At 37.6% G+C, this 25,937-nt stretch overlaps 1 protein-coding gene across 5 annotated transcripts in view; it reads right to left on the bottom strand.

Moving 5' to 3' along the window:
* The window catches only part of agrn (agrin), a 236,399-nt gene that overhangs the window by 209,801 nt on the left and 661 nt on the right, over positions 1–25,937 (bottom strand). For all 5 annotated transcript variants that reach the window (XM_087780707.1, XM_087780708.1, XM_087780709.1 and 2 more), the window contains exon 2: positions 23,446–23,707. In XM_087780707.1, the coding sequence (XP_087636833.1) occupies positions 23,446–23,707 (262 nt within the window). The remainder of the gene's footprint in view (positions 1–23,445; positions 23,708–25,937) is intronic.

Genomic DNA, 25,937 nt, shown 5'->3' with positions numbered 1-25,937 from the left:
AGAAAAGATATTTGTTTTTTTTCAACAACTTGTGAGATAAATATTTTCCATCTATTCTTTCATTAATCGGGTGTCTTTTTTCTTTTGCAGCGCAAATCAATTCGTCTCTGGACAAGATTAACTCCATGTTAACTTCTTTTTATTTTCATATTTTCTGTAGATATTTGTTTAACTTTGTACAGTCAATCTTAAGATTTAACAACGCAATGCAAAAACAATCACGGTGTCACTTGAGAGACAGTGTTTTCAAATGAAGTACTTGGATCATTGGTGATTTTACATTATTGCAGTTACACTTTTCTGACACACGGGGTGCCCAAAGACATAATTTTCAAACGTACGTAACCGTTTATGATTCATTATTGAAGCTTTACAGTTTGGATATGTAATAGTCTACCTATACAAAGTTTTACAGTGTGATATGACTAAACCGGGAGTGACAACAGCTATCGTCTATCAACCATTCCTGACAGGAAGAGATAAGGTTTCCAGAGATTGGTGACCTTAGGAACTATATCTCCTATAAACTCCATAGAAGCCTGAAAGTTTAGATCCTTGTATCAACCAAAGTGAAAAGGTACTTCAAAGTAAAGGGATATGTCTGAATAATTTGCTAACAGGGTCTGCAACGACAAGCGGAGCACTTCCAAAGATTACCATGACACCATGAATTATTTAAAGTCGTGTATTTCAGAGAAGCTATAGCCACAAAAGGTAGACTGACAGCCCCACAACTCAGTTTGAAGCCCCTCCCAGGTTGCCACAGAATTACCGTTAGAGCATTCCATTCATTGTTGCCCAGGCAGTACCAGGCTAACCAGAGATACGGTGGCATTGATTCATCTATTGTTGGGACTGTGCGGTTTGGACCTCACTGTGCATTCTCCCCGGCTCCTCGGCAAGCGGCAACTGTGATCTAATTATCAGCGGCGAAATGAAGTTGTCTCCCCGAGCACAGCAGACGGAAACATTCCTCAGAATAGAAAAAGAGGTCTGATGCTCACATCAAGTCTGCCCATCACAGTCGAGACCAAACTAATGCAGACGCACATTAGCTACGGAGAAGCTCCGGGACCATCGACCGAGGAGGCTGCATTGATCTCTGCCTGGCAATGAATCAAAAGTATCTACTGTGCAGCTGCTGGCTCCACAAATGAAAGTCATCCCGACTTAGTTAAGGAAAAACAAAGAGGCTGTCTTGAAGAAGTAACTTCAAACTGTAGCTAGAACCGTCACAAACCAAAATAGATTATCCACCGTGTAAGTGATAACCTCAGGCCCCCCGAGAGGTTAAAAGGTCAAATCAGCCTGACTTGTTAATGAGACAGTATCAGCGACACAGGGTAGTGTCACGCAGAACACTTCAGTGTCGCACTACTTGCATTCCTCTGGCTAGTTCCCCAACAAAAACTTGCGTCCACCTCAGGAAGCGGCTTGACCTGCAGGAGCCGGAGTCAGATCTTGCAAAGTGCTTTGTCTTGGTTTGTTTTACAATCTGGACAGGACCACACACAAGCACAGTGGCCATGGGCAGTGTACGTGTTGTTCCCACGGTCGCCTCTGAATAAGAGGATGGACAGAGGAAGGACACTTTCATGCAAATTACAACCAACTGTTAACCCTTCTATCATAAAGAAAAATATATACCGGCTAAGGAAAAACTAAAAGTTTGATATAATACAAAAATAAAGCACGATAAAGTTAAATAAACTTGATTTGTTTACAATAATTTGAATATTCTACCATCTTCTCTGCCACTTTTATTTAGCTTATCTTTTTTTATGAACTGTTGCGTGACAGAGAGCCCTGCTCATAAGTACTTAAATAAGGAGGATTAATATTTTTAAAGGATGTCATACTTCTCTAATCCTTTTGTCAGACACAAACACTATTGTCTTTAAAAATATAAGTTGTCAGCTGGTATTCAGACTGACTGGGGATCGAAACTGAAATTTAGGATGACCAAGAACGTATTAAATACCACAGCCGGATTAAAAACATGATTGTTTGCATCATTAGCGTCATGCACGGTAATGTTTTGTTAAGTAATTATCATGACAATGAGGCGGAGACGAGGTCAACATGCTCAAACGATTGCACAATATACTCAACCACACATCCTTTGAGTGTAACCCCAGCTTGCACCGGCTCCCTTCAATTGACCTGCTGACAAATATACCGTATATTAAATTACCATTTGAAGGCTGAAAAACTGCTTAGTAAGGTGTATGGGATTTTTAAAGACGGTATTATGACGTTATCTGAACCGTGAAGTGTTTGAGAGCCCATAAGGAATAGTTGACTCTTTGAATTATTTTTCAGCTTGTCTCAGACCTTTAAGAGGATTTGTTGTTTGTTTTTTTCCTAGCAAACAAAAGACGCAAATAACAGATTCCATCACTAAACCATTGACTAAACCATTGAAAAAACCCAGACATCATAGGAGGAAAACCTTAAATCTCTTCAAGTCAAAAAGAATGTCACAGAAACTGGTTGACCAATACGGGAATTTACAAGACAACATGACTCTTGATTAAGACGTAACTGCTTTCTTTGTTTTGGAAATATGTCCAAATATCAGCTTTGAAAGCTGCTTGAGTCAACTGTATCCCCTCATCCTCAGTCATTGCCACGTGATCTTGCAAGATTTAATTGACTGTTGCGATCTAGCTGATTAATTGCAACATAAACATGATTAAAAAAAATTCCATGTAAATTGAAAAAAAAAATGTATTATTTAATTGTAAACACACTTTATTAAACTTAACTATGGTAAATATATAAATATATATATATATAATGTTTAAATCTGACCTGGTTATATAGAGAATATATTTAACAGTGGTGTGTATTGGCAAGAGTCTGATGATACGATCCAAAAATAACGATACTTATACTGTAGTAACAAGTATATATATTTGTAGTATTGTCGAGTACTTGACTCTGGTGTTGCACAATTTACAGACCACATGACTCTTGACGAAGTCGTAACTGCTTTCATTTGTTTTGAGACCAAAATGTGTCCAAAAATCGGCTTTAAAATGTGACCTCATTCAATGAAAAAGTCAAATCTTACTCAACCATATATATATTATTCGACAACAGTATAAGTACATTTTACACTTATTATTTTGTTGTTTACTTTACAGTTGCAGTGCATTTTGGAACATAACAAAGCAGCTAATTTACACCCATATTGTGATTAATTTCTTTAAAAACATGCATTTCCACACATCTGTTCCTGTATAATTTTAGCAATTTAATTGTGAAGCGGAGTATAGTTAATGCACAACATAAACAGTTAGCCTTTACAAGTAATGGAGTTTACGCTGTAGCTCCTTCTGCACCACACAGAGTGGTGAATCTTTAAATGATTCCTGGATCCAGATAGTTATTTGTAACACCAACAAAATTGAATTATCTATTCTTTCTCCCATTATTAACATTTCCTGATGAGGTGATTGCGATACATACTTTTGTTTTTAGCTACTTTGCCAACAGACAGATGTTCAAAACACCTCAGTTGGTCGGATGTGGACTTCAAGTTAACATGACACTTGCCTTTGCACACAATTCAATTTATTTTAATATTGAATCCAGGCATTGGCACAGATATAAAGAATAAAGAAAACACCCAGGAAAGGCAGTCATAAGTGTTATACGCACACTGTCCATCTGCTACACCTCTGATTGAAAACATGCGTGTACAACTAGCATGTCCATGTGTGTTTCCCATCGTGATCATTGGAAACACATGTGTGTGAAAGCCTGTAAGTAAAGCAAATACGGGCAATCCAAGCACCTGGTCGTCTTCACAATAGTTAAACATAATGAAATAGAAAGGAAAATAAGCTCATCGACAGGTGCCACTGGGAAATTCTCATCCTCTGGAAACACAATATTTCCTTTCAAAACCCACAGAAAGTAAAGTGGAATTATTCAGGATCTGTTTCGCATTTTACGGAGCAATGGTTTCCAAAATATGGCTTATAAAATTGGTGTCTGGATTGATGTTCCAGTTAATTTGTCATCAAAATTCCACGGATTGATTTATTTGATGTAAACACCAATCCCATGGATTTAAACATGATGGATTCAAGATGAGAATGAAACACTTCAATGAATTAAATATCGGTCAAGGACCATCAAGAACGACATCCTGACAAGCCAGAGGTCAATTGGTTTGGCACGATGTTGTCAGGAGGGTTCCGATAGCAGCAAAGAACCTTAACCACAAGGTGACTGAGGTGAGTCGCACAAAGAAGGATGGAGGGAAGATAATTACGTGGGCTCAGCAATGTCGTAACCTTTATAGTCAATTAATAGTTGAGTGCTTCAACAGGTTATATGATCCGTTGGTGCTGAGCCATGGGAAATGTATTTAATTTACATTAAGCAGGCGGAAAGAGGTGCTTATAGAAGACATCTGTTCATAAAATGACTGCAGCCTTTCCAAGATGACGGATTGACTCTCCTCTGATGCAACTTTAGTGCACGAAGTTACAGAGGAGTTTTCACTTGTACCATCGTCTCAAACAATAACTTGACAAAATCACCGGAGGGAATTCTGTCGGAGTCACGAATCAAATATTTGAAAGTGCTTACAATAATCAGAGAGCAATAAGATCAGACTTGTGTGGCAAACTGAAGCCTTCACTCGGGTTTAGAAGTTCAACATGTCTCAAGAATGACTGGAGGATAATAGATAAAGATCAACAAAATGAGATGTGTTGTGGGAACAGTGTCTACTGTCCTCTTCAGATTTAATTTAAGCATTGTTTAGCCCACAGATTTAAGTCTTGAAAACATAACTCTTGAAAAGCCCTCAGACATTGACCGTCTACTGGACTATGAACCCGTCCAGGATATTGCTGCCTCTCGACCCAAGTACCTATGATCGCAACAGCCCCTGCTATCCCTTTTTTGTTGATGCAAAAACAGCATCAAACAATAACAATCATGTGTTTATTTATCAATTTCAATTTCGTCAAAGGTTAAGAATATGATAACCTCTCACTGTTTCTGACAAGCACCAATAAAACAAGACGAGCAACAAGGAGTACAAAAAAACAGCATTTTCCCGAAAACCCTTGTAATCAATAATATGAATTACCAAAGCAATTAGTGAAGATATAAACTAACATTTTAATACAAACTGAAATGAAGGACAATATTTTTTTTTTTTTTACGAAAGCTGTCATAAGTCTTGTATCTCAAAAATGTATCTGTACTGAAATGTTGTATCCGACACACGTACCTAATTATGACATAATTTAAAAAGTATCAAATTGTTATTGTTCATCTGATCTTTTTTTTTTGCCCTACCTCAGACCTGAAACTTGTTATGCACTGAAAATGTTTGCTTAATACACAAGTCTTTGGAAGAGAAAACAATGTGTTTTTGTCCCTTTAAATCAAAAATGTGCTTACTCATAATTTAGAAAAGATTAAATTAAGCAAAGAAAGCGTTTGATTCGAGCAGAATGTTGATGCATTGTATACAGTAGAGGGCCACTTGTCATCTTTCCCATGATCCTTTGTTTGAGTTAAATTTTGTTTAGGTTCTTAAATACTCCTATAATGAATGAACTTAAGTTAAGGTCCACTTGGCATTTCCATGCGTGATGTCTAACCTATAAAGAAGGAATATTATTTCTGGAAATTGGATGTCTGGCTTAAGCAAAAAATAAAAATAATTTGTCTGTGTTAAATACATATTTTATTTGTATAATATGTTTGTTAAGTGACCTTCTGTGCTGCGCACTCATCTTCCTACTGTCTGGTGGTGATGGTGATGATAGTAGTGGTTGTTTAGTCTTTGGGTTTTAACCTCAGTGGTCAGAGCGGAGCCCCCCAGCCTCTAATAACAGTGCCGGGGAAGTGCTTGCATTGTTTTACGAGCCTTGGGAAAGTCAGACCACTTTGAGCTAGGCAGTACAGTTACATCAGCGAGAGAAAGACTGATTCCTGGGATAATCCCAAAGTTCAAGAAGTTGAGAAATGATAAACAGATGTCAAAGGTTTATGTTTCAGCCTTAAATGACGGTGAGTTTGAAAGCAGATGTGGTCGTGGAGGATGTTTTTAACATGAACTTTTCCTCCAAGTGCTAATTTACTTGCTTCACCTGTGGAGACTTCGTTCGGCTGCCAGGTGGTCATTTGCGTATTGTACACTCAAAAAACATCTAAAAAATGTTGGTCAAAATGGAACAAAGTACTGGTGATAATAAACTACAAGTCTCAAATTACAATGCAACAGTTCAAAGTCTTACAACCATGCATGTCAATGAATTCCTTTCTCAGATATTTCTTTACTTAATTGGTGAAGTATTACAAGACAAGAAACTGAAACTGATGTTAGTGTTCATGAGAAAAGATCAACTATTGTGATTTTAAGCTCCACTGCTTTTTCCTGTTAAATGGTGTTTGTCAAATGGGCGTTCAGGAATGTGAAAAACACTGATTCTCTCGGCTCACTTACTCAACGCACCTCTGTAAATCATTAGCAAGCGAGGATTTAATGAACAGTTTGCCTGTAGCTTCCACTCACTCCAGCCTTTCCTTATCGGTGGGATATGAACTCACAACTCCAAAACGAGCAAACACTGACTCATTGCACCTGCTTTTTCCGACCTTCAATCGGCGCACCACAATAGCCTTGATTCCTAACAGAATCCGACTTCAGAGGAAGAACAAAGCTGTCAGCCGATTTATTGGTTTACACAAAAGAGGCCGAGTCAGCAAATGAAGCATGAACATCTAGGTCAGAATGTAAGAGGCAAAATAATGATGAATGTTCCCACACCTGACAAGCATCCTTCCTGTTGTTCTTACACTGGATTTTCTTCTAAAAGAAGATATAAACAAAGATGATCCTCCCCTTATAGAAATCACGTTGTAATAAATGGTTTATTTTGTGATTGGAGGCAACATTTTAAGAAGGATTGTTTTTTGTGCTAGAATGAAAAAGAGGCTAAAAACACAATAGCTTCAAGAATATGAGCTGTGGAGTGAACGATAGCCGTGATCAGCTAGATTGAAGAGAATCTCAGCAGATGCCTTCCAAGATCTTACAGGGAGAAACCTGTTTAATCTATTTTGTCTTTCCATTCCATCCAAATCAGGCTAAGCTGAATTCCACGAGGGTTCATAGAAATGTTAAAAGGATAAAATAAAATGCGTGCTGGGAATGGTTATTAAAGTAGAGTATTTCAACACACTCTTCTTATCCTTCTGATTTACTATTGGTTTAACTTAGTGAACCATGTGTGCTTTCCTGCACAATACACTCAACATAATCTTTCTTCTTGCTACAGTTACTAGTCGAACTTGAGGCCATCAACTAGGCATGTAGATGGACTTTAAAAATCAGGAATATTGCCCTTGACTCAGTAAAACTCTGGATCAGATGTTCATTGCAGTTAAAATGTACAGGATACGTAAGGTACATTTAAATATAATTTAGAGAACAACATACATTTCAACAAAGGCTAGCAAAGGAGAAGACGATTACAATTTACATTTCTCACACTTTTAGAATAGGATATGCTAAGGGTAAAACCCTGGTCATATTCATTTCCAGATTTAATGTTGGTAGATGACAAACATCATTGTTTTAAATTGAGTTTTTTCTGTTTCAATCCCTCTGCACTCCATTGGCCTTCCTTTAGCATCCCCTTCACTTGGCCCCGCTCTTGCTGAATCAAGTGCCGATTCCTTAGCAACCAGGTAGCACAGCACTTAACCCATTGTTATTAGGTTAGATAACTGCTTTCCTTATGGGAGATGCATCTTTAGTCTAACATTTAAAAACATTTGAATTACTGTACAGTACAATCCGGGGATAACATTTCCTTTCACTTGACTATAAATGGCCGCATTGAAGTTAGCATCAAACTGACCTTGTTATGAAAACCCAAAGTCAAATAGAAGATAAATGTTAATTTCATTTATACACCACACTTGGGATGAACCCTTTTCTGGACATTAAGACTATCCAAATATATAGAAATTGTATTTTTTTCGACCTCGTAAAATGTCAACTTGAATCAGCTCCTGGACCACTTTATGGCAGGTGAATCAATATCTTAAAGTAGCGTGCTTAAATAAATCTAAGTGTTTTTCTGGTTTGGTGCCAGGACACTAAGAAGTCCATTTTTCCCTCAGTGTCTTTCAAACGTCCTGATAATTTGATTTAGCATGATTGAATTGGGTGCTATGAGAGCTCAGAGCATAATAAAGCATGGTAAGAATTGGTGAATAAGATTAAGATCACCTGTGCAAACATGGAATTGCTAATCATATTTTGAGAGAAAAAGAGAAAAAGTTCCAACTTTTCTTGTCGTAGATTAATGCAACTTGTATCTGATTTATGTTTTTTAAACAATTATATAAAACTGAACATTTTGAGTCTGAGTTTGAGAAAAACATATTATCTATGAATTAATTCATTGTTTTATCCAAGAAGATACGGGGTATAACAAGGCTTGAAAGCAAAGAAGGCTGAGGCTTTCTAACAAAACAGTTCCCTTCCCCCAGGTCAAGGGGAAATGGCCATCGTCAGGTAAAATGACCCTTAACGTCCTCTGAATAGGGCGCCTGACTTTACGCTGCCAGGTCATTAATGGGACAAAGCGGTGGGCCAAACAGCAGAAGACCCCCGATCGCAGCCGTCAGTCCAAATGTAGCTCGGCCCCCTCCTCACGATTCCTCTCACACTTTGGCCCTCTGTGAGCAACAGAGCAGAACAAGACCCTCCTAGGCTGAAGAAAGTGGATAAATCTGGAATGGAAAAATGAACTGGGATGTGCTTGGCCACCGTTCAACTAAAGCCATCTGAGCGGCTGAACACGTCCTAAGTAGTCCTGAGCTCGGAGCATTCAGGAAGTGGCCCGTCGTCATTGCGTCAGTTCTGTTAACAATGTTTGCAGATGACTTGGGAGGGTCTAGAAGGGGGACCTGATGGATGACTTTGAAAGAAGATTTGTGTGCGTTTCCTGACGTGATTCAATAAACACACAAAACCCTCGGTGCACAAACGGTTTAACTTCAAATATTGAGCCAAACTCTAGTTTCAACATTTTCTTTTCTTTTTGCATGTACAACATCAACATCGGACCCAGAAAGGCCACACAAGAACACCGAGAGACCCTCAGGACCAAAGCAAGTCTGGTAGCCAAGCCTGGATAGATCATATATAAAACTATCTTCCAGTACTTCCCTCTAAGGACCAGGGAAGAATTTTGGAACCAGTTGACTACGTTCAGGGAAAACAACATTTAGCTTTATAAAGATAAAGATAAGACATGATTCAGAATTGAACTGGTTCAGATTCCTGGTGACATTTTTGTCAATTATTTGTAAATGAGTCATTCATTTATAGACTATATTGTAGTTGTTTTTTGTACTTAATAACTACATGAAAGAAGAAATAAAATGGACTGGCATTTTAGCAAGATTACGGATATGAAAGAGCCATCTCCCAAGCTAGCACGTAAAAATTAGTATAAAGTCATATAGTTTATTTAAATAAAACAAAATGGTATTAAAAGGAAAGCTGGACAAGATCCATATCTATCATTGACCTGGAACTTACTTAACTTGCTGAAAATGAACTACCGAAAATATTTGTTTTCATCATACAACTGGAAACTTTTCGTGTATAAAATGTGTCATTTCTAAGAGCTGTGCATCCCAATAAACCAGCTCCTCTCGGCTTGTAGTCGGACACATGTCACCTCTGAGGTCAGGTTACTCTGCCACGCCGGCTAACAAAGGGAAGCGGAACAAAAAGGAGCCGCACCAAGTACCGAGAGTGACTTCTGAATGGGCTCGGCTCCACAAAGAGAAATGATTTCACCTCATTGAGAATGAAATCCCCGTGAATAATCCAGAGATAGGAGATGCCATCAGCACCCAGAATGGAACGCTCCTGGATGAATGCACAGGTTTTCCGGTGCGGGGTTCAGCTATTTCTATCTAAATTTACTGGATTCCTGATGGATCCTACAAAGATTATCACCAGATTATCCTGATGTGATAACACTTTTCTTGGTTAATTGTATACACGTTAAAATCAGCAACAAGACCACTTAAAAACTATTACCACTTGCTGCAATACTAAGCCATCTTACCTTCTTTTTCTTTCAGATCTCTCTCTATGCTTTGATGAGCAAGCCTCAACAACATCCCTCTATTCTTCTGAGCCGTCATGGTCCCATTCCTATATCCCTCCCTTGAACTTGAGACTGCAACAGCGGCATTTGACAACCACTAAGGCAACAGAGCCATTATTCTTTTAGCAGGAAAAAGAACAACCAAAGGTTCAAACATAACAAATCATGACGTCATGATTGTTTGCAATACACACGGAGAACCAACAGCTCCTATAGTGAGCCGTTAATCTTCCACAAAATCTTTATTTCTGTAAATAAGCAGCTCATTACCGAATGATCCATTGCTACAACAATATGCCTTCACCAACAGTTTGTTGCTGAAGCCAGCTTAAACAAATATATGAAGTCCGTTGCTCTCACAATTTCAAGCCACTCATTCAAAATAGAAAAAACATCTTGTGATTTAAGCAAATAAATTAGAGCCTATATTCCAAGAACAACATCCCCAACCAAAAAGGAATGCACATCTGGAAAAGGGCTTTCTTAATTTCTTACTTTCATTACTTTTGATTTAAGAAAGCTAATCAAACATTGGTTTTGTCTCAATAATTTCCCGCCAGTCTGTCTTCATGTCCCCATTTACCACATCCAATGCAAGAAAAGACAGTTGCAGGTTTCAAAAGACAACTCTGGGTTTAAACCTATCCGTGTATTCTTTACCTCAAAATCATTTGATATTTTAAACATATTTTGTGTTTGTGATTTTCTGTGTGTATGTGGTCTGTGATAAAAAAAAAATTTTCTGAACGCACATAACACTTTACATTTTTTATGTACTTATTCATATTTATATATAGTATAAATATATAAAATATTGTTTATCGTGTATTTTACCTTTGAATGAGCAATTTACCAATTTATTTTCTCAAATGTTCTTTATATATAGTTAAACCCTTGAAAAAATATCTTAATCTGTTAATTATTATTTAAATTTTAGGCCTTTTAACATCTCAGAATTGAATGTTCAAGATTCTTACTGTTTAAAGGAAAGGATTAAGGTTGGGTCCTAATTAAACAGAAAAGCATTTATAGAAGAGAATACATAAACAGGACTGTTGCCTTTGACTCAGTGAAAAGTTAACTTAATTTATCTGATATTTGGGAATTTAGTTTTTGTTTTCAATTAATTTAATCTTGTCCTTAAAATCAGTCTACAGTACATTTGTTTTCAAAAAATACTGATCCTTTTTCTGTATAGATCTCACGCAGGAATTGTAGAATATTAAAAACAATTAAACATTTTTTGCTGTAATCAACCAAATACAAACTGTTGTCCAACATATTTCAGCTACTTTTAAACAATTGTATACTGTATACAAACAATTTTATTATTGAATCAGACCATTTGAACTGTAATCGAAGTGCATGTCATTTCTAAAATATGTCACAACTGTGCAGGAAGTGACCGCCATATTTGAACAGTAAATAGTTGCGGTCTACTGATTATGTTAAATAAATTGGACAAAGAAAACATCTACTAAATGACTCGGCTAAATAGTAGGACAGTGTAAAGGAAGTTTGTGCTTCAAATTTGTCTTAAAAATAACGCTAACATGATATATGTAGTGTGTAAGATATAGCACTGTCATGGTGAAGAGAAGCCAAGACGGGATGTTGCTTTTCAATGGCGGACACAGGCATGTGTGTGTGCTTGTGTGTGTAAGCAAAGTCCCAAGTGTAGTTCATTACCAAAAGGGGAATGACCTTATGAGCTCAGATGAAGTCCAGAGCTATTCAGTTTAGTCTAGCGTCGAGGAGCCTCTCTTCATCCTTTATATCTCTCAAGACAGCCATTTTCCAATAAACACAATAAGGGATGACGGGAATGTTGGCAGCAACACAGAAAGTGCTGAGGGAACAAGAAAGAGGGATCGGAGGTTCAAGTGGGAAAATAAAGAGAAGAGAAATCGCCTCTTTCCTCCAACTATTGTTTTGATGTAAATCAGAGCTGATCAACATTCCGTCTGCATTTGAACCGGCAAGTTCAATTTGCACCGAACGGAGAGCGAGACCCACACACTCCATTTCCCCTAAGACTCCAAATTGGCAATCTAATTTGCCAACTTTAGAGAAGAAAACGAGAGAAAGTTATAATAATCAATATTCATTACGGCTTCATGGTCACTTATCTTGACACAAGAGAAGGATTCCTTGTGTGAAGGTGAGACCAGGATGTTGCTCTCTGTCAGTCTAGTGGAGATACTGCACAATATCTCCGTCATAATGAACATTGGTGCCAGCCTATTATCATGACGGATCACTGCTCATGGCGAAGCGTTTGCCTTTTGACTTCTGCAGCGTGTCATACCGAGTTATTCATTAATACCATTCCTGGCCATTAACGTCTCGTCAGGAATGTGTCAGAGGTTTCTGGGAAGGCTGTGAACAGGACTGGCCCCCGTTTCACCTCCCATTCATATTTTCTCTAGCCTCCAGTGAGGATAAGCGAAGGCCGGACTCGTTCACCCTAAACCTGCCTACCTGGAATGGCCAGGCCTCGAGGTGACGGAACAGAAGACGTTTACTCCTGTTTCACGATGGCTTTGAAATGGTTAATATTATTCTTATTGTCTTTTATAAATCCAGAGATTTGTACCCGAATCTAATATGAAAGCGCAACCTGCAGAAATCAGTCTGTTTAAAACTATTTTGTATTTCTTTTATCTATTTAAAACACATTTTTGGAAATATTATCTTTCTTAGCCATGTTTTAAAGGAAAAGAAGTAAAAATCCTGATGTTAAAAAGCATATAAATGAAGAACATGTAGACAATTTTTATGCTATAAGTAGCATAGCAAGATATAGAATTGCACCTCAAAGCATGATATATATACACATCTAGTTTTTATGTTGTTCTTTTTTTTGTCATATCAATTAACAATATGATTTCTTATGAAATTGAACTTTTGACTTTTATTTTACTTAGTTTTGGGGAAAAATGTTGCATTACTACATTTGATTATATCTAAATGTACTGTGTTCTTGCTTTTAAATATACTTTAAAACCATATTTATTTATTTTAAAGAAAAAAAACAAAAAAAAACATTGTAAACAATACAGTTCTCTTATTCAATGTAGACAAATTGATGTTCCCGCTAATTCCTTAAAATATAAACCCCAGAAAAAAAGTAATTTAATATGTTGGACTTTATATCTTATAACAAAGCTTTCTCGTTTTATTCAAGAGTCAACTTCAACCTCTTATTATTTCTAGTCAAACTCTCCGCTAACAGAAGGAAAAAGGATCCCCTCAAGCAACTCAGGTAGAAACATTTGCCTTCCTTTGTTTTCTTGGTAACAAAAGAACTCAAAATGTCTGGCAGTTTGCTCAGATAAAAAAGACAATGGTGTCTGGGAAATATGAGGGGGGGATCTGGGAAGATGGTGGTATAGAAGGGAATAGAAGCTGATCGGGGCACACCACTGGCAACCGTCTGTTCTACAAGTGCCCTCGAGCCAACTCTCACTGAGACGCCATGTTTCTGGTGGAAAATGCCAACAGCGATAAACTAGATCTTCTCTTTTCTATCTCGTCTGGTTTTCAATTGAAACAGAAAAAACAGTTTATAAAAAAAAAAATTAACTTTCACCTACTCCTGGTCAAATAAAACATCCCCGATGTTGACGTACCTAAATAAATAAATATTGTATAGGTCTGGCCGCACACACATGGAGGTCAATCTAGCGAGACATCCTCTGCCACATATCTCCGTTTGTCTCAAAGCCGTCACGTCCTTGTCAATGTTGGCTAAAACAACAGGGAGTTTCTCCCTCCAGGCTGACGGATTAAGTCTGACTAGAAGCCGGCACTCGACCGCCAGCAATAGGGGGCGGAGGGTTTTATTTCCTACAAGAGCTGTCATCTTGAGACACATCACTTGATGAAGGGATATTTGAAAAGGTGCTGCTGAATTTCAAGGTGGTATGACGGAGGGTGACTTTAAAAAAGTTCAGCTTCTTCGTTCTGGTTTATCAATGATATCCAAGTAATTTCTGATTTCTAGTAATTATTTAATCGCATCTCGTCCTTTTAAGTAATGTTTAAAGTAGTTTCATACAATAAAAAAAAAAAACATAATCTTTGTTTTATACACATCATACAGGTAAAATTATGGAATTTGACTTTGATAAAAAATTGTTACTAAAATCAAACAATTTTCCACTGTAATCTAACCATTTCTAATGTAATGCAACCTTTTTTCAACTCTAATGCAAAAATGTTGAACTCTAAAGCAAACATTTTCAACTCTAATGCAAAAAAATTAAACTCTAAAGCAAACATTTTCAACTCTAATGCAAAAAAATGTAACTACAAAGAAAAAAATGCAACTCAAATGTAAACATTTTCATCTCTAATCAAACAATTTCTGACTAGTCAGACAAGATGTAGACATTCAATAGGAGCAGTATTTATGTACTGTACTTAAAGAAACATAAAGTCCAACTTTAAAGGGATAAAATAGCATTCATTCTTCTCACTCAGCAGTCCCTATTCATCTCCAAAATCACTTGGGAAATGTCGTAAGAAAAAAAGCAAACACGCTCGTTTCGGGCGATTTATCCGGCTCAATAAAAACGTCACCCAGAATGTGTTGAATTTGCTAAAACATGACCCCGGAAAAGAGAGGTTTGTCTGTTACAGTAGAGTGCTGCGGTCTCAAAAGCACTCCATATATTGTGCAAGCATATGCTGCTGCTGGATCCAGATGTGAAACACTCCACTGGGATCTTCGTGACCAAGGTCGGATATTTCACACCATTCCCAGCCTGTATATTGCCTTCCACTGTTTACATGATGTTCGGCACGTACAAAAGGTTTTTACAAATTAAGAATAATGGCTGAGCTGCCACATATGGGAAGTGTTACAGCAAATCTGATGTTCCATTTGGATGTTTTTGTTTTTTAATGAGAGGAATGACATATTGTTTAGAGAACTATAAGAGAACTGTAGTGAGAAAAGTTGATTGTAATATTGTTTGGGATGTTTTATTTAATTGAACTGTCGAAAATTTTGTCTGAACTGTCTGAAAATAAACAAGATTTCTTTTAATCGACTATCCTGTCACAACAATCCATAGAAAGCTAAGAAAATGATTTGCAATCGAAATATTAAATGCAAAAAATGAAAGGTATTTAAGAAAATAAATGACTGGGTTGGGGCATTGTATAAGTTTTATCTGATACCTGGTGCCAAAGCCGCTTAAACAGTGCCCAAAATATTAAATAAAAAAAATGTGAAAGTTAATGAAGAGTTAAAGTTTAACAGGTTGTCTTGGTAAGTTGTTTTGAGTTAGATTTCCAAAATTATCTATATACCCATATCATAAACATCTAAAATATCCATATATCATATACATCCAACAATATTTTAAAGGGCAACTAATGTGTAGATTAAAGTCTCACTTAAATAGTTATTGGACCTCAATTGCACTCTTCTAAAGAAGGAATTTCAAACTCAACATCATATATGGCCCATTCAAATCTAATGTAACAGATCCCTCTGATAAAAACTATTCCATCTACGGATTTAGAAATGGGCACTCCAACAGTGAAAAGGTCAGACAGGAGAACTATTTGTTTGGCCACAAGCACAGAAAGACATGCCACTCAGACATGCCACAAAAAAGGATTTGTGAGGCGAAGATGTGTTCGGCCCGAGCAGCAATGACATGAAATCCAATATGTGATGGGTCACCGATTAGTCCTGCTCACTCTAAAGCTGTTACGCAGCAGCGGCAGATAGATCCGGACGTGAAGACAGGCAGACATGTGCGATATTAAATCTCCAATAACTTGACTGACATTTGAAAGGGGAGAGGCCAATAAAAAGCCTCTGCCGACACAGATTGAAATTAAGGAGGCTGTTTTTGAACGTGCCAACATGTCAACAGAGGGATGGAAAGATATGGGGGGGGGTTGGTTAGGAAGTCACAGACCACTGATGCGTTAAACAACAGAGACATGAACATCCTTTGATTTGTTTATCCAGGTGGGACCGCGACTGTCCAGGCTGCCTTGTTTCCTGCAACTCTTACGAGGAGGTTTTCCATTAAGTACCCTCAGATCAGAGGAACCGTGTCAGTGATCCGACTACATTTATAGATTTTTCACACGCTTATAATTGGACATTAAACATCAGTGCATTGAAGCAGTGTAAATAAGTCTGAAATGGACAGCGGTATGCAACAGGTCCTGTCCACGAGACCCCTGGGAAACATGATCAGCCAATTTGACCAGTTTTGGGTCAGTGCTTTCTGAGCCTACATCCAGAATGCAATTAACCTTTCGAAGGGGACTCCGACCCCCATGCTTTTTCTTCATTGATAAAAATAAAAAAGGCTTTTCTTTGCTGATATTTCACGTTAACTTGTGTACAGACGCTGCAACACTGTGGAAATAAAGTGTTAAAGTTGTAACAGTAATTTTCTAAACATATCATGACATGGCTGGTTTAAAGGTCATATGAAGTCACTTATTCTGTGAGCAAGTCTTCGGATTTAAGTCAATTCCGTTGACCTTACAACACTCTGAATACATTCATGAATAGTCGTCTCCTGAGCTCAAGCGGTCCATGGTACCAGCAGAGCCGACCTAAATACAAAAGATGCAGCCTTATTAATCCATCTTCTGCTGAACCAAACCCCCTTTTCTCTAAACCTGATGTTTCTGGCTGGTTGACAGTAAGAAGCTGCACTTGTCACAGCAGCTGCCCAGCTTCACACAACCCGGTCCCAGAGCAAGAATTTGTCACTGATCCAGTTCCCCGGAGGGAGCCCAAATCGGCTCGGAGTTCTTTATGTCTGCAATAGAAAAGGGATGTTTTCCGGGTCACTGTACATCCAAGTCCCTGCCCAGAGCCTCTCTGGGCGGCTCTTCTGGCCCGCTCTTCGACATAGAAAAGTTTGACTCAGACACTGACACCCGCGAACTTAACACATTTTCATCTTTGAAACTTCAAAAAGACTGTCAGACCCATCCTGTTGAGAGGTTTGCTCCGGCCTCAGCTCGGAAGCGATTTATAAAAGGGACGAGACTTTGTTCTTCAAACAAGAAACTTCAAGGTACTTTGCACAAGAAAACAGGACCAAGGTCAGTTCATCTTGATCAAATGTTTGGCACTAAAGAGCTGGTAACCCTGTCAGGAGGAGCGGCCATTTTTTTTATTCCAACACCAGCAAAGTTCAGTAATTTTTATTGACTTATAAAAGTAAAATGAAAATAAAAAATTCAAAAGATGGTTTTGTTCAGTCTAACAGTGAGTGAAGATTTGACATCTCTTCAAGTGTGAGTGCGTCTTTTTCCACACGTATACAATGTGTTTTGACAGGTTGACTGAGTGCATGCGAGCGTCTGACATGCATGTGGTCTGTCCGGACACGTCGACGGCCTGATGCTCTGTCAGTGGCATCCATCAGTGTTTCCTGCATGTTGATAATCTCGCTTTGAGATTGGAATTCAAGCAGAGGAGAGAAGAGTGTGGGTAAACGGACCTTTCCTCTTGTGTGTCGTTTCCATCTTTCATGGCTTTTTCATTCCGGAGACCTTTATTACTATGCCAGCAAGACTCCCCACTCCGGCAATTTAATTAAAATCTAAAACGTGCAATATCTCGGGAGACGCTGCAGAAGTTGGCTCCATGTTTCCTCAAGCTTTTGTTGCCTTCTCACCAAACCAATTCCCCCCACTTTGGTCTTGAACTGTTAATTTCAGCACAAACAAAGCCACACAGTGCTTTAAGGATTCACCTTTGTAGACTCGACTCAATGCCAGTGAATTAACTCTTGCAAGGAAAATACCTTAATCCGTTCAAAGACCATGAGAAAAACCCAATCCCTAAAGTCAGTCTTCACTTCTCATGACTCCGGCAGGACAAAAGTCTGCCTGTGCAGACATGGAGGGGATATAGACCCCGCAGGTTTTAGTTCATCACCTGAGTGCAGCGTGGGACTTTTCTCACACTCGTAAAAATGAGCTAGAAAATGCCTAATAGATTCAAATCAAAACACACTATACTAGAAACATCATTTGTCAACCACTTAAAAGTTAATCCGTGTATGTAAAAATACAATTGTTTCAACACTATTCATCAACAATTAATCTCCAAAATGATACAACACTGGATGTTCAACTGAACCTTTGCCTCTCAAACTGAGGAACCCCCCTTTGAAATCCAGAAAAGGATCTTGTTTAAGATGTTAAGATACAAAAATAAAACATTAAAAAACAGTTAAAATTTGAAAAAATGTAATCTTGTTTTAATGTCTCTATCCTGCTTTAAAACTGTAGCACTTTCTTGACAAATGTAAAGTGCAATACAAATAAAAGGGATTATTATTATTATAATAATACAATATATTAACTAAACAAGTATGTTTTTTGTAAACCTATAGGAAGATTTTTTTTATTTTTTTCATGTAATATCTCGAAATTTGACGTTTTTAGTCAAATTAAGTCGAATAGTACAGTAGCTGTAGTAGGAGTTAAGTTCCTCAAAATATAAAATATTCAGACTTTTGTTTAATTTAATTCTCAGATTATATAGGAATCGTACTAGTACACAGACCTATTATTCCGTTATCTATTTTTTTATCTTATTGTATTTTATACTATGTGACACTATAATACATAAGTGTTAACAGAAAAAATATAATTTTAAATATACCATCCTGAGAAATTATTTAATTAAAATATATTGGTAATAATAATAAATAAATAAAAATATGTGAGTATATAGTTTGAGTAAAGATAAACAAATATACATTTATCGAACAATTTTGTTAAAAAAAACATCATTTTAATTAATTTCTGAAAACATTAAGAAAAAATGAATAAAATATTTTGATCTACACAAAATTTGAGAGTGTTCAAGCCTATTTAATTTCTTTTTTGAATGTCCAAAAATGTGTAGGTCTGACCTATGGTAAGCATCTAACCATGACGGTCTTTAGAGTAGTCGTAGCTCCAGTACCCTCATAGCCTGCAATGAATTCATTTAAAAAGTCATCAATCAGATGTAGTTGTCCGGTGGGAAAATTGTAAAGTCATTTGAAACAAGATAGGCCAAGTTATTAATAACCGTCGTCTAACTATGAAAAATTACGTGAGGATATGAGGCTAAAAAGAAAAGTGTTCACTCTTCACCTCCCCTTTTATCTCCTCTTCATTATCTTCTCACATATCAAGGTGAGGATAGAGAAGGTCAACAGGTAGCTCGCGCAGGTTAGGAATGTCAGTCGATTCCAGGTCACCTTCTTGCACCATCAGTGGGAAAAAAGGATTTTCCAGAGGGCTGGGGGAGGGAGGTGGTAGTGGTGGGCTCAAACAGTAATTACAAATCCCACCCACTCTGACCAGCATTCCACAGCACTGTCTGGTTGGCCATCATTAAGCAAGACCACATGCTGGTAAATCAGGACCCCCATCTAGTTCTCAGCAAGCCATGCTAAGCTCTGCAGCGTTGAGCCTCCAGACTGATACACGGATCATAAAAATGTCTGATGTAAATCAAACACTAAAACTCTTCTCAGAGGGAGGGACGATTATCTGGTCAAACCAGTAATTGTAGAATTCAATTTAGCACACACGGCAGAATTTATTGCTTCCGATCCCATCTTAAAAACAGACTAAGATTAGGAAAAAAAAACAGGGAAATAGAACAGACTGAAAAAAAGTTGTTTGTTGCTGGTTTTTGTCAGAGGCCCCGAGGGAAGCTTGCGTCGAATCATCAAAAGGCTTAAAACAAAAGCAGCTGATAAAGAAAAACTTGGATAAGATCTCTCTCCGCACTCAACACTTCTCCATCAAGAGAGCTTCCTCTTCCAAAAAAAAAACAAAAGCTGCTCTTTGGCCTGACGTCAGACAAATGCTGAAATATTTAGTTTTTTTCTCACTGCAGTCATAGTTTGTGATCAAGTTACGTTTGATAAAAGGTTTACTTCAGGTGAAAATGCATTCATTTCTTACCCCTTAGCCTATCCCAGCTACCCTGGGCGAGAGGCGTAGGGTCACCATGTAAATACGAGGAGATAATGTTATAATTTCTATTTTATATCATTTTATTTATTCATTTTCATTATTTTTATAGTATTATAATTATTTATTTTGTTTATTTTGAATGTATTTATTATATATATATATATTTTTTTTGTTTGTTTTTATTTCAAGTTTTGTATTGTGTTGCAGTGTAGAGAACTACAATACTGCACTTTGACAATAAAGAAATGATGATTCTGATTCCGAACATAAAGAAAGGGCGCAGAGAACTAGAAGCTAACCAGGAACCCAAGAATTCACAGTTCATGTCCCACAATGCAAACGTCTTTTCCACTTGTGGTGTAAAGCAACAATTAGAATCTGGTCTAATTCCGGGAAAGCACGTCATTTGGTGAAAGACAGACATGCTTGCGTTGTGTCACCGAGACAAACGAGACAGCATCGGGACCATTTTTTCTGCCTGCTAGATATGGCAGACAGCAAGTCAAGTACCTACTGATAATGTATCTTGTTTAACTCAGAGAGACAAAGACCTGGAGCCATATGATCCCAAACTACTCCATCGCACTTCCTTTGACCCACAGAGAACATAAACAAGGCTGATCCTGATATGTCTATTAAAGCCACACTGACATAAATCTGTAAAATATTCCCCATCCTTCATCTTTCCTTTCTCCTTTTACCTAAAAGTGTCATGCAAAGCTCACAAAGAATTTTTCCTCTGCCTACAAGCACTTCCAAGCCGTTCTCTGCCAGGCATTCCTGTGTCTATCCCAGGTATCGAAAATGTCAAGAATGAGGGGAAAGCAGAGGAAAGGCACGATGAGTGCAGTGGCAGGTAGAGTCTTGTCCTGCTGAGAGACATCCCACACTCCCAGAAAAGGAAACGTTGGAAAGGATCTGACTTGACTCACAAGTAAAAAGTGGTCAAATTCAAACAACTGACTGGTCACGCCACGTAGATCTTTCAAATGCAGAGCTCCTTTAAGAAGAGGGAATCGTCCGAGCATTTGTTCCAGCCAAAAAACTTTTCGTTCCACAACAGCAGTCCAAAAAGAAGAAAGGATCGCTGAATAAAAAGGTTAGGGGTGCAGTATTTCGTGCCCGGACAGACAAACAGAAGAAGTTTTATCTGCGTGCCAAATGCAACTTTACACTGCAAACAAGCTTCCATCTCCTGGAACATCCTGCCACCATATCTGTTGAGAGCCACGGAGAGAAAGAGGGAGCCTGCGGGCAACGTGATACATGCTCTGATTCACTTCCTCCGGTGCTCCCGATCGCACCGAGCGTCGGATTGAAGCTTTGAACGGATGCCAACATTGTCAGGCACCAGTAAAAGTTAAACAGCAGCTAGCTGGCAGAGGTAGAGGTGGCTCAGTCCTGGAGAAGGCTGAGATCCATTAGTCATGGTTATAATATTTTACATTTAAAAACACATTTTCCTACTAAAATGACTAGAGGGAGTTTAGTGTTTTTTGGATACCTGAAGAAATAATTCATGGACATTTCTATAACACCAGTTAGCTCTCTATTTTTACGTCTACCTCATGCAACACTTTTTTTGTGATGAAATTTCACATAAATGTACCAGATATCTGCTTTTATAGGTAAGAGATTTAATTTTCATTATGAATTAGATCCTTCATTTTTGTAAAGTAAGTAAGTAAATTATATTAATAGAGCACTTTTCTAGACCAGGGTAACAAAGTGCTTAAACAATCAAAACAATACTCAATAAAATATATACTTAAAAGGTCAAGATACCAACAAGAACCACACAGGAGTTCCAGAAAAACAAGGAAAAGCCTGCACAAATAAAAAGTACCAGCTATTAAAACATTTTTGAAGCCTGCACAACTAAAAAGTACCAGCTATTAAAACATTTTTGACCTGTCAAGCTTTTAAATACCACCATCACTTCCTTTTCTCAACTCCCTCTATTCCCCTTTGTTGACTAAAGGCACTTTTTTTCCAACCACCTGAGTTCAGACCTTTGTGCCAGATCAAAGCTTTTCTTACACTGGTAAAGTTGTTGTTCTTTAGTCTTGTTAGGTATTCCTGTTTTAGACCTTTTTGTATTTTTGTATATTTATTCGAGAGCGTTCGGACCACTTTGTTTTCTGTTTCCAAGTTCTCTGTTCTTTCCTTTTGATTCCGGTTTTATTACTCAGTTTGGCAGACTCTTTGTTTTTTGGATGTTTTCATTATTTAGAGATATTGGACTTTTCTTTGCTTAATGTGTTTGTGATACTTTTGTTTCTTATTAAATTGTTATTTCTTCTACTTGCAAATTGTGTCTGCTGCTCACTCTCACCTAAGCTTGGTGTCTGCCTCATATAGGTCGCGGCAAATAAACTATTAACTCTAATACTTGTTTTCAGGGGGTTGGATTTGTGGATTTTAGATTCTTCTATGAGAGAAATCTAACATTCATTGAATTCAAGGACCTTGAGTTTTTCCTTTATAAAAATGCACCAAAAGTGGCTATAAAACAATTCTGGATTCATATTTCTTTTTAAGTTTAAATCCTTATTTTAATTGCATGGAATTCTGACCAAAACGAATTAAAAACTGAAAGATAGTTAAAACTTTTAACCACTACCTCTGGTAAGATACAAATGAATAATAGAAAATATCTAAACATGAGAAGGATTTTAATCGCCTTACTTCATGTAACTGCACATAGAGGACACCTAAAAAGCAGATTAAAAAAATAAAATGAATTATGTATATTTTTTAAACGGTTGTTAAAATTGTGTGGGAACCAGGGGTCCCCCCAGTAAAGCTTTCACGACGCATGTAATGTATGCTAAGTGTTAAGCTGTTTCACCTCTGACTTCATTATATGCTCCAGCCACAAAGAGCAAAGGTCCAGAATCACCCTTTAACCACTTAACTGCTGTTGTTCAGGTGTTTTCCAGACATACCCGCGACAGGGCTACACTCGGTTGGCGCTTCTCCATGGCAACAAAAGTCCTGTGCTGACTCAGGTGTCATGGTTTGAACAGACTTCTGGGAAACTTTTGAGTTTAGGGAGCCTGAGGGCATGTCATTACAGCAGCAACTGGAGGATGAGAATCTCTCTGGTTTTAAGTGATTAACTCAGCCTCCAGGCAAGGATTGATAATAAAAGTTGCACAAAGTAATAACTCCTTTTTCTCGCATGATTTAGAAATGTATAGGCAGAAGGGCGATGGAAGTATTTCCCAACGTTGTTCGTGACCAGGCCTCATGCTGTCAATCACATTCAAGTACACCAGGTTCTTCTTACCTTCCACGCAGTGTTCCACGTCTTCAAGGTTGCGCAGCGTAATCCTCATCAGACTCGAGTTGAGCATAAGTTCATTTTTGTGCTCCGGCGCCATGTACTCCGGCGCAGGGTTCAAGAAGAAGATGCGCGTGTCACCGGTGGCGACTCGATTGTCGCAGATGGTTGGGTTGCCGAAGCCGCCTATCATCACCTTGTTCCCACCGTCCAGGAGGATCTCTTGATCGATGCTAGTTTTTCCCTTCAAATAGCGCCACACTCGGACCTGGAGGGACAGTAATGACAGTTTTACTTCATGGGTGGGCAAATCAAATCAATATATTACAGCAGATTTTAAGACAATTCTGTTGCACTTTCCCCAATAATGTCATTTTAAACCTCAAATTGATTTTCAAAAGACTCAAGAGCAGTGGTGTTATTGTTTATTTCTTAATAAATGTATTAGGTATGTGAATTTCTGAATTTTTCTGTGAGATTTCTCTATGTAGATAGATTGTTAAAGTATCTTTCATTTCATTCAGGTAGCTACAATAGAACATTTTTTTTGTGCCTGACTGCCCAGTGCATTAGTTTACTCTGTGACACTTGTACATTTCAAGAAACGCTTTCCTTATGTGACATCACAGTAAACAGTCTTACCCGTGAAAAAGACATAGTCGGAATTAACCAGTTACCCAACAAATCTCATATATACGTATATTTTTTGGGTGGTGACATATTTTCTGTTGAATCTTACTTTACCAAACTGTAACATGTTACTGAATTGTATTGCTGCTATCTAGACTAGTCGATATTGATGCTAGATGCACCTCTCTAGACTTTGAATATCATAAATCTAAATTCTGTTCTTCTATGTTATGTAGAATGACCTGTATCAGTATCAAGAAATACATTTGTGGAGGATATTTTTTAACATTCACTTTGTTGCGGAAAGATAATTATCCACTTTGCAATCAAAATCCATTGACATCGGGACAATTCATTCATTCCTTAACCGTTGCACCATAATGGAGTCGCGGTGAACCACTCTGTAATCTGTCCAAATAAACACGTCTTGTTTGGTCAGCCTGCTTACTGTTCTTTTCCTCAGCACCCACTTGCTTCCTGTCTACAGTGAGTAAGCGCAGAAGATTAGAGACTTGTTTAGGAACCAGAAAGTGATTTCAAACCACTGGAGTGAGGAAGACGACATGGGCAAGACGTGTGATGTGACTCAACAACAGGATTTAAATTCTAGTAACGTGATTGAATCCAGTTTTATTTTTAAATTATTTGATAGGATTTAAGCAACAATTTCAGGCAAGAACTGAGGAGCATGTCACCCCAAAATATGTTTCATTTGAGGCGGGACTAATTGATTGATCTGCAAGCAAACAGAGTTATTTTCAGTCACAAAAATCAACACAAATACGATGAACATTCATAAAAAAATCAATAATTCATTGGTAATGAATCTAAAATAAAGTAGTTCATTAAGTCACTTTAGCTAGAAAGTAAAAGTTACTTCATCAACATCTCCAACAATGAGTTTTTTCAAATTGCATAGTAAAAAGTAAAAAAAAAACTATCTCCAAATGAGACTTTTTAAGGGAAAGGTTAGAGACCACCATCCTGCTGCGTGACACCGATTAGAAGTCCACTTCATAAACTGTTAAAGAGTAAATTTCAGATTATTTTACAACCAATATATGCTTGATATAAGTGGAAAAGACTGGGATGCCATTTTGTATTTACAATTAAGACTAACTAAAAGCTTTTTTATAAAGATGTATCAATCAAAATACAATTTAAAATGATACTAGAATCTCACATTGGTGGTAATAACCATGTTAAAATTGTTACAATCAATACACGCAAACCGACTTTGCCACAAAATATACTTTTCCAAGCTCGTCAAATTCCCTTCAGTCTCTTTCTTGTCATCTAAAACGTCTGAAAGAAAAAGACCTTGAACCACAAATATTTATCGACACAACCTAAAGGAAATTTTGAGCATTTCAAGCTCTTAATCGATCGGCTTTCTGGATTTGGCCCCCGAGCCAGATGTCTGTAGCGTTAGGGGTGAATACATAAGGGGGGAAATGTTTAGGGTTTTTAACATCTTCATTCACTATAATTATACAATAGTAACATCCTTTTACTAATTCCCACCTGTTACGTGGCTCTATTGGTGGTAATTATTGGATTGTACTCGTGAGAAAACATCCAAGAGAAGCTCATTTTCAAAGACTGCTTCCATATTTCCCACTGAACAACCGAGTTATTAAGCTTGAGTGTGTGATACCAGTTGTAGCAATAGTTCCCAATAACCTCACCTGTCTATTGCACCTGATTCCATCTCTTTTTAGTCTTTTTTTTTTGTTTAGATAAACCCTGAATCAATACATATAGTTTTGAAAGTACAAAAGTTGCTTGATTTTGCATTTGTATTCGATTAACTAGAGGTCAGTGTGGGGTCAATATGGGGTCATTGACTAGCAAACATGAAACTAGAG

This window comes from Callionymus lyra, chromosome 19 (genome assembly GCF_982586985.1).
Source record: "Callionymus lyra chromosome 19, fCalLyr1.hap1.1, whole genome shotgun sequence".
NCBI lineage: Eukaryota > Metazoa > Chordata > Actinopteri > Syngnathiformes > Callionymidae > Callionymus > Callionymus lyra.
This window is presented reverse-complemented; position numbering and strand designations above follow the sequence as displayed.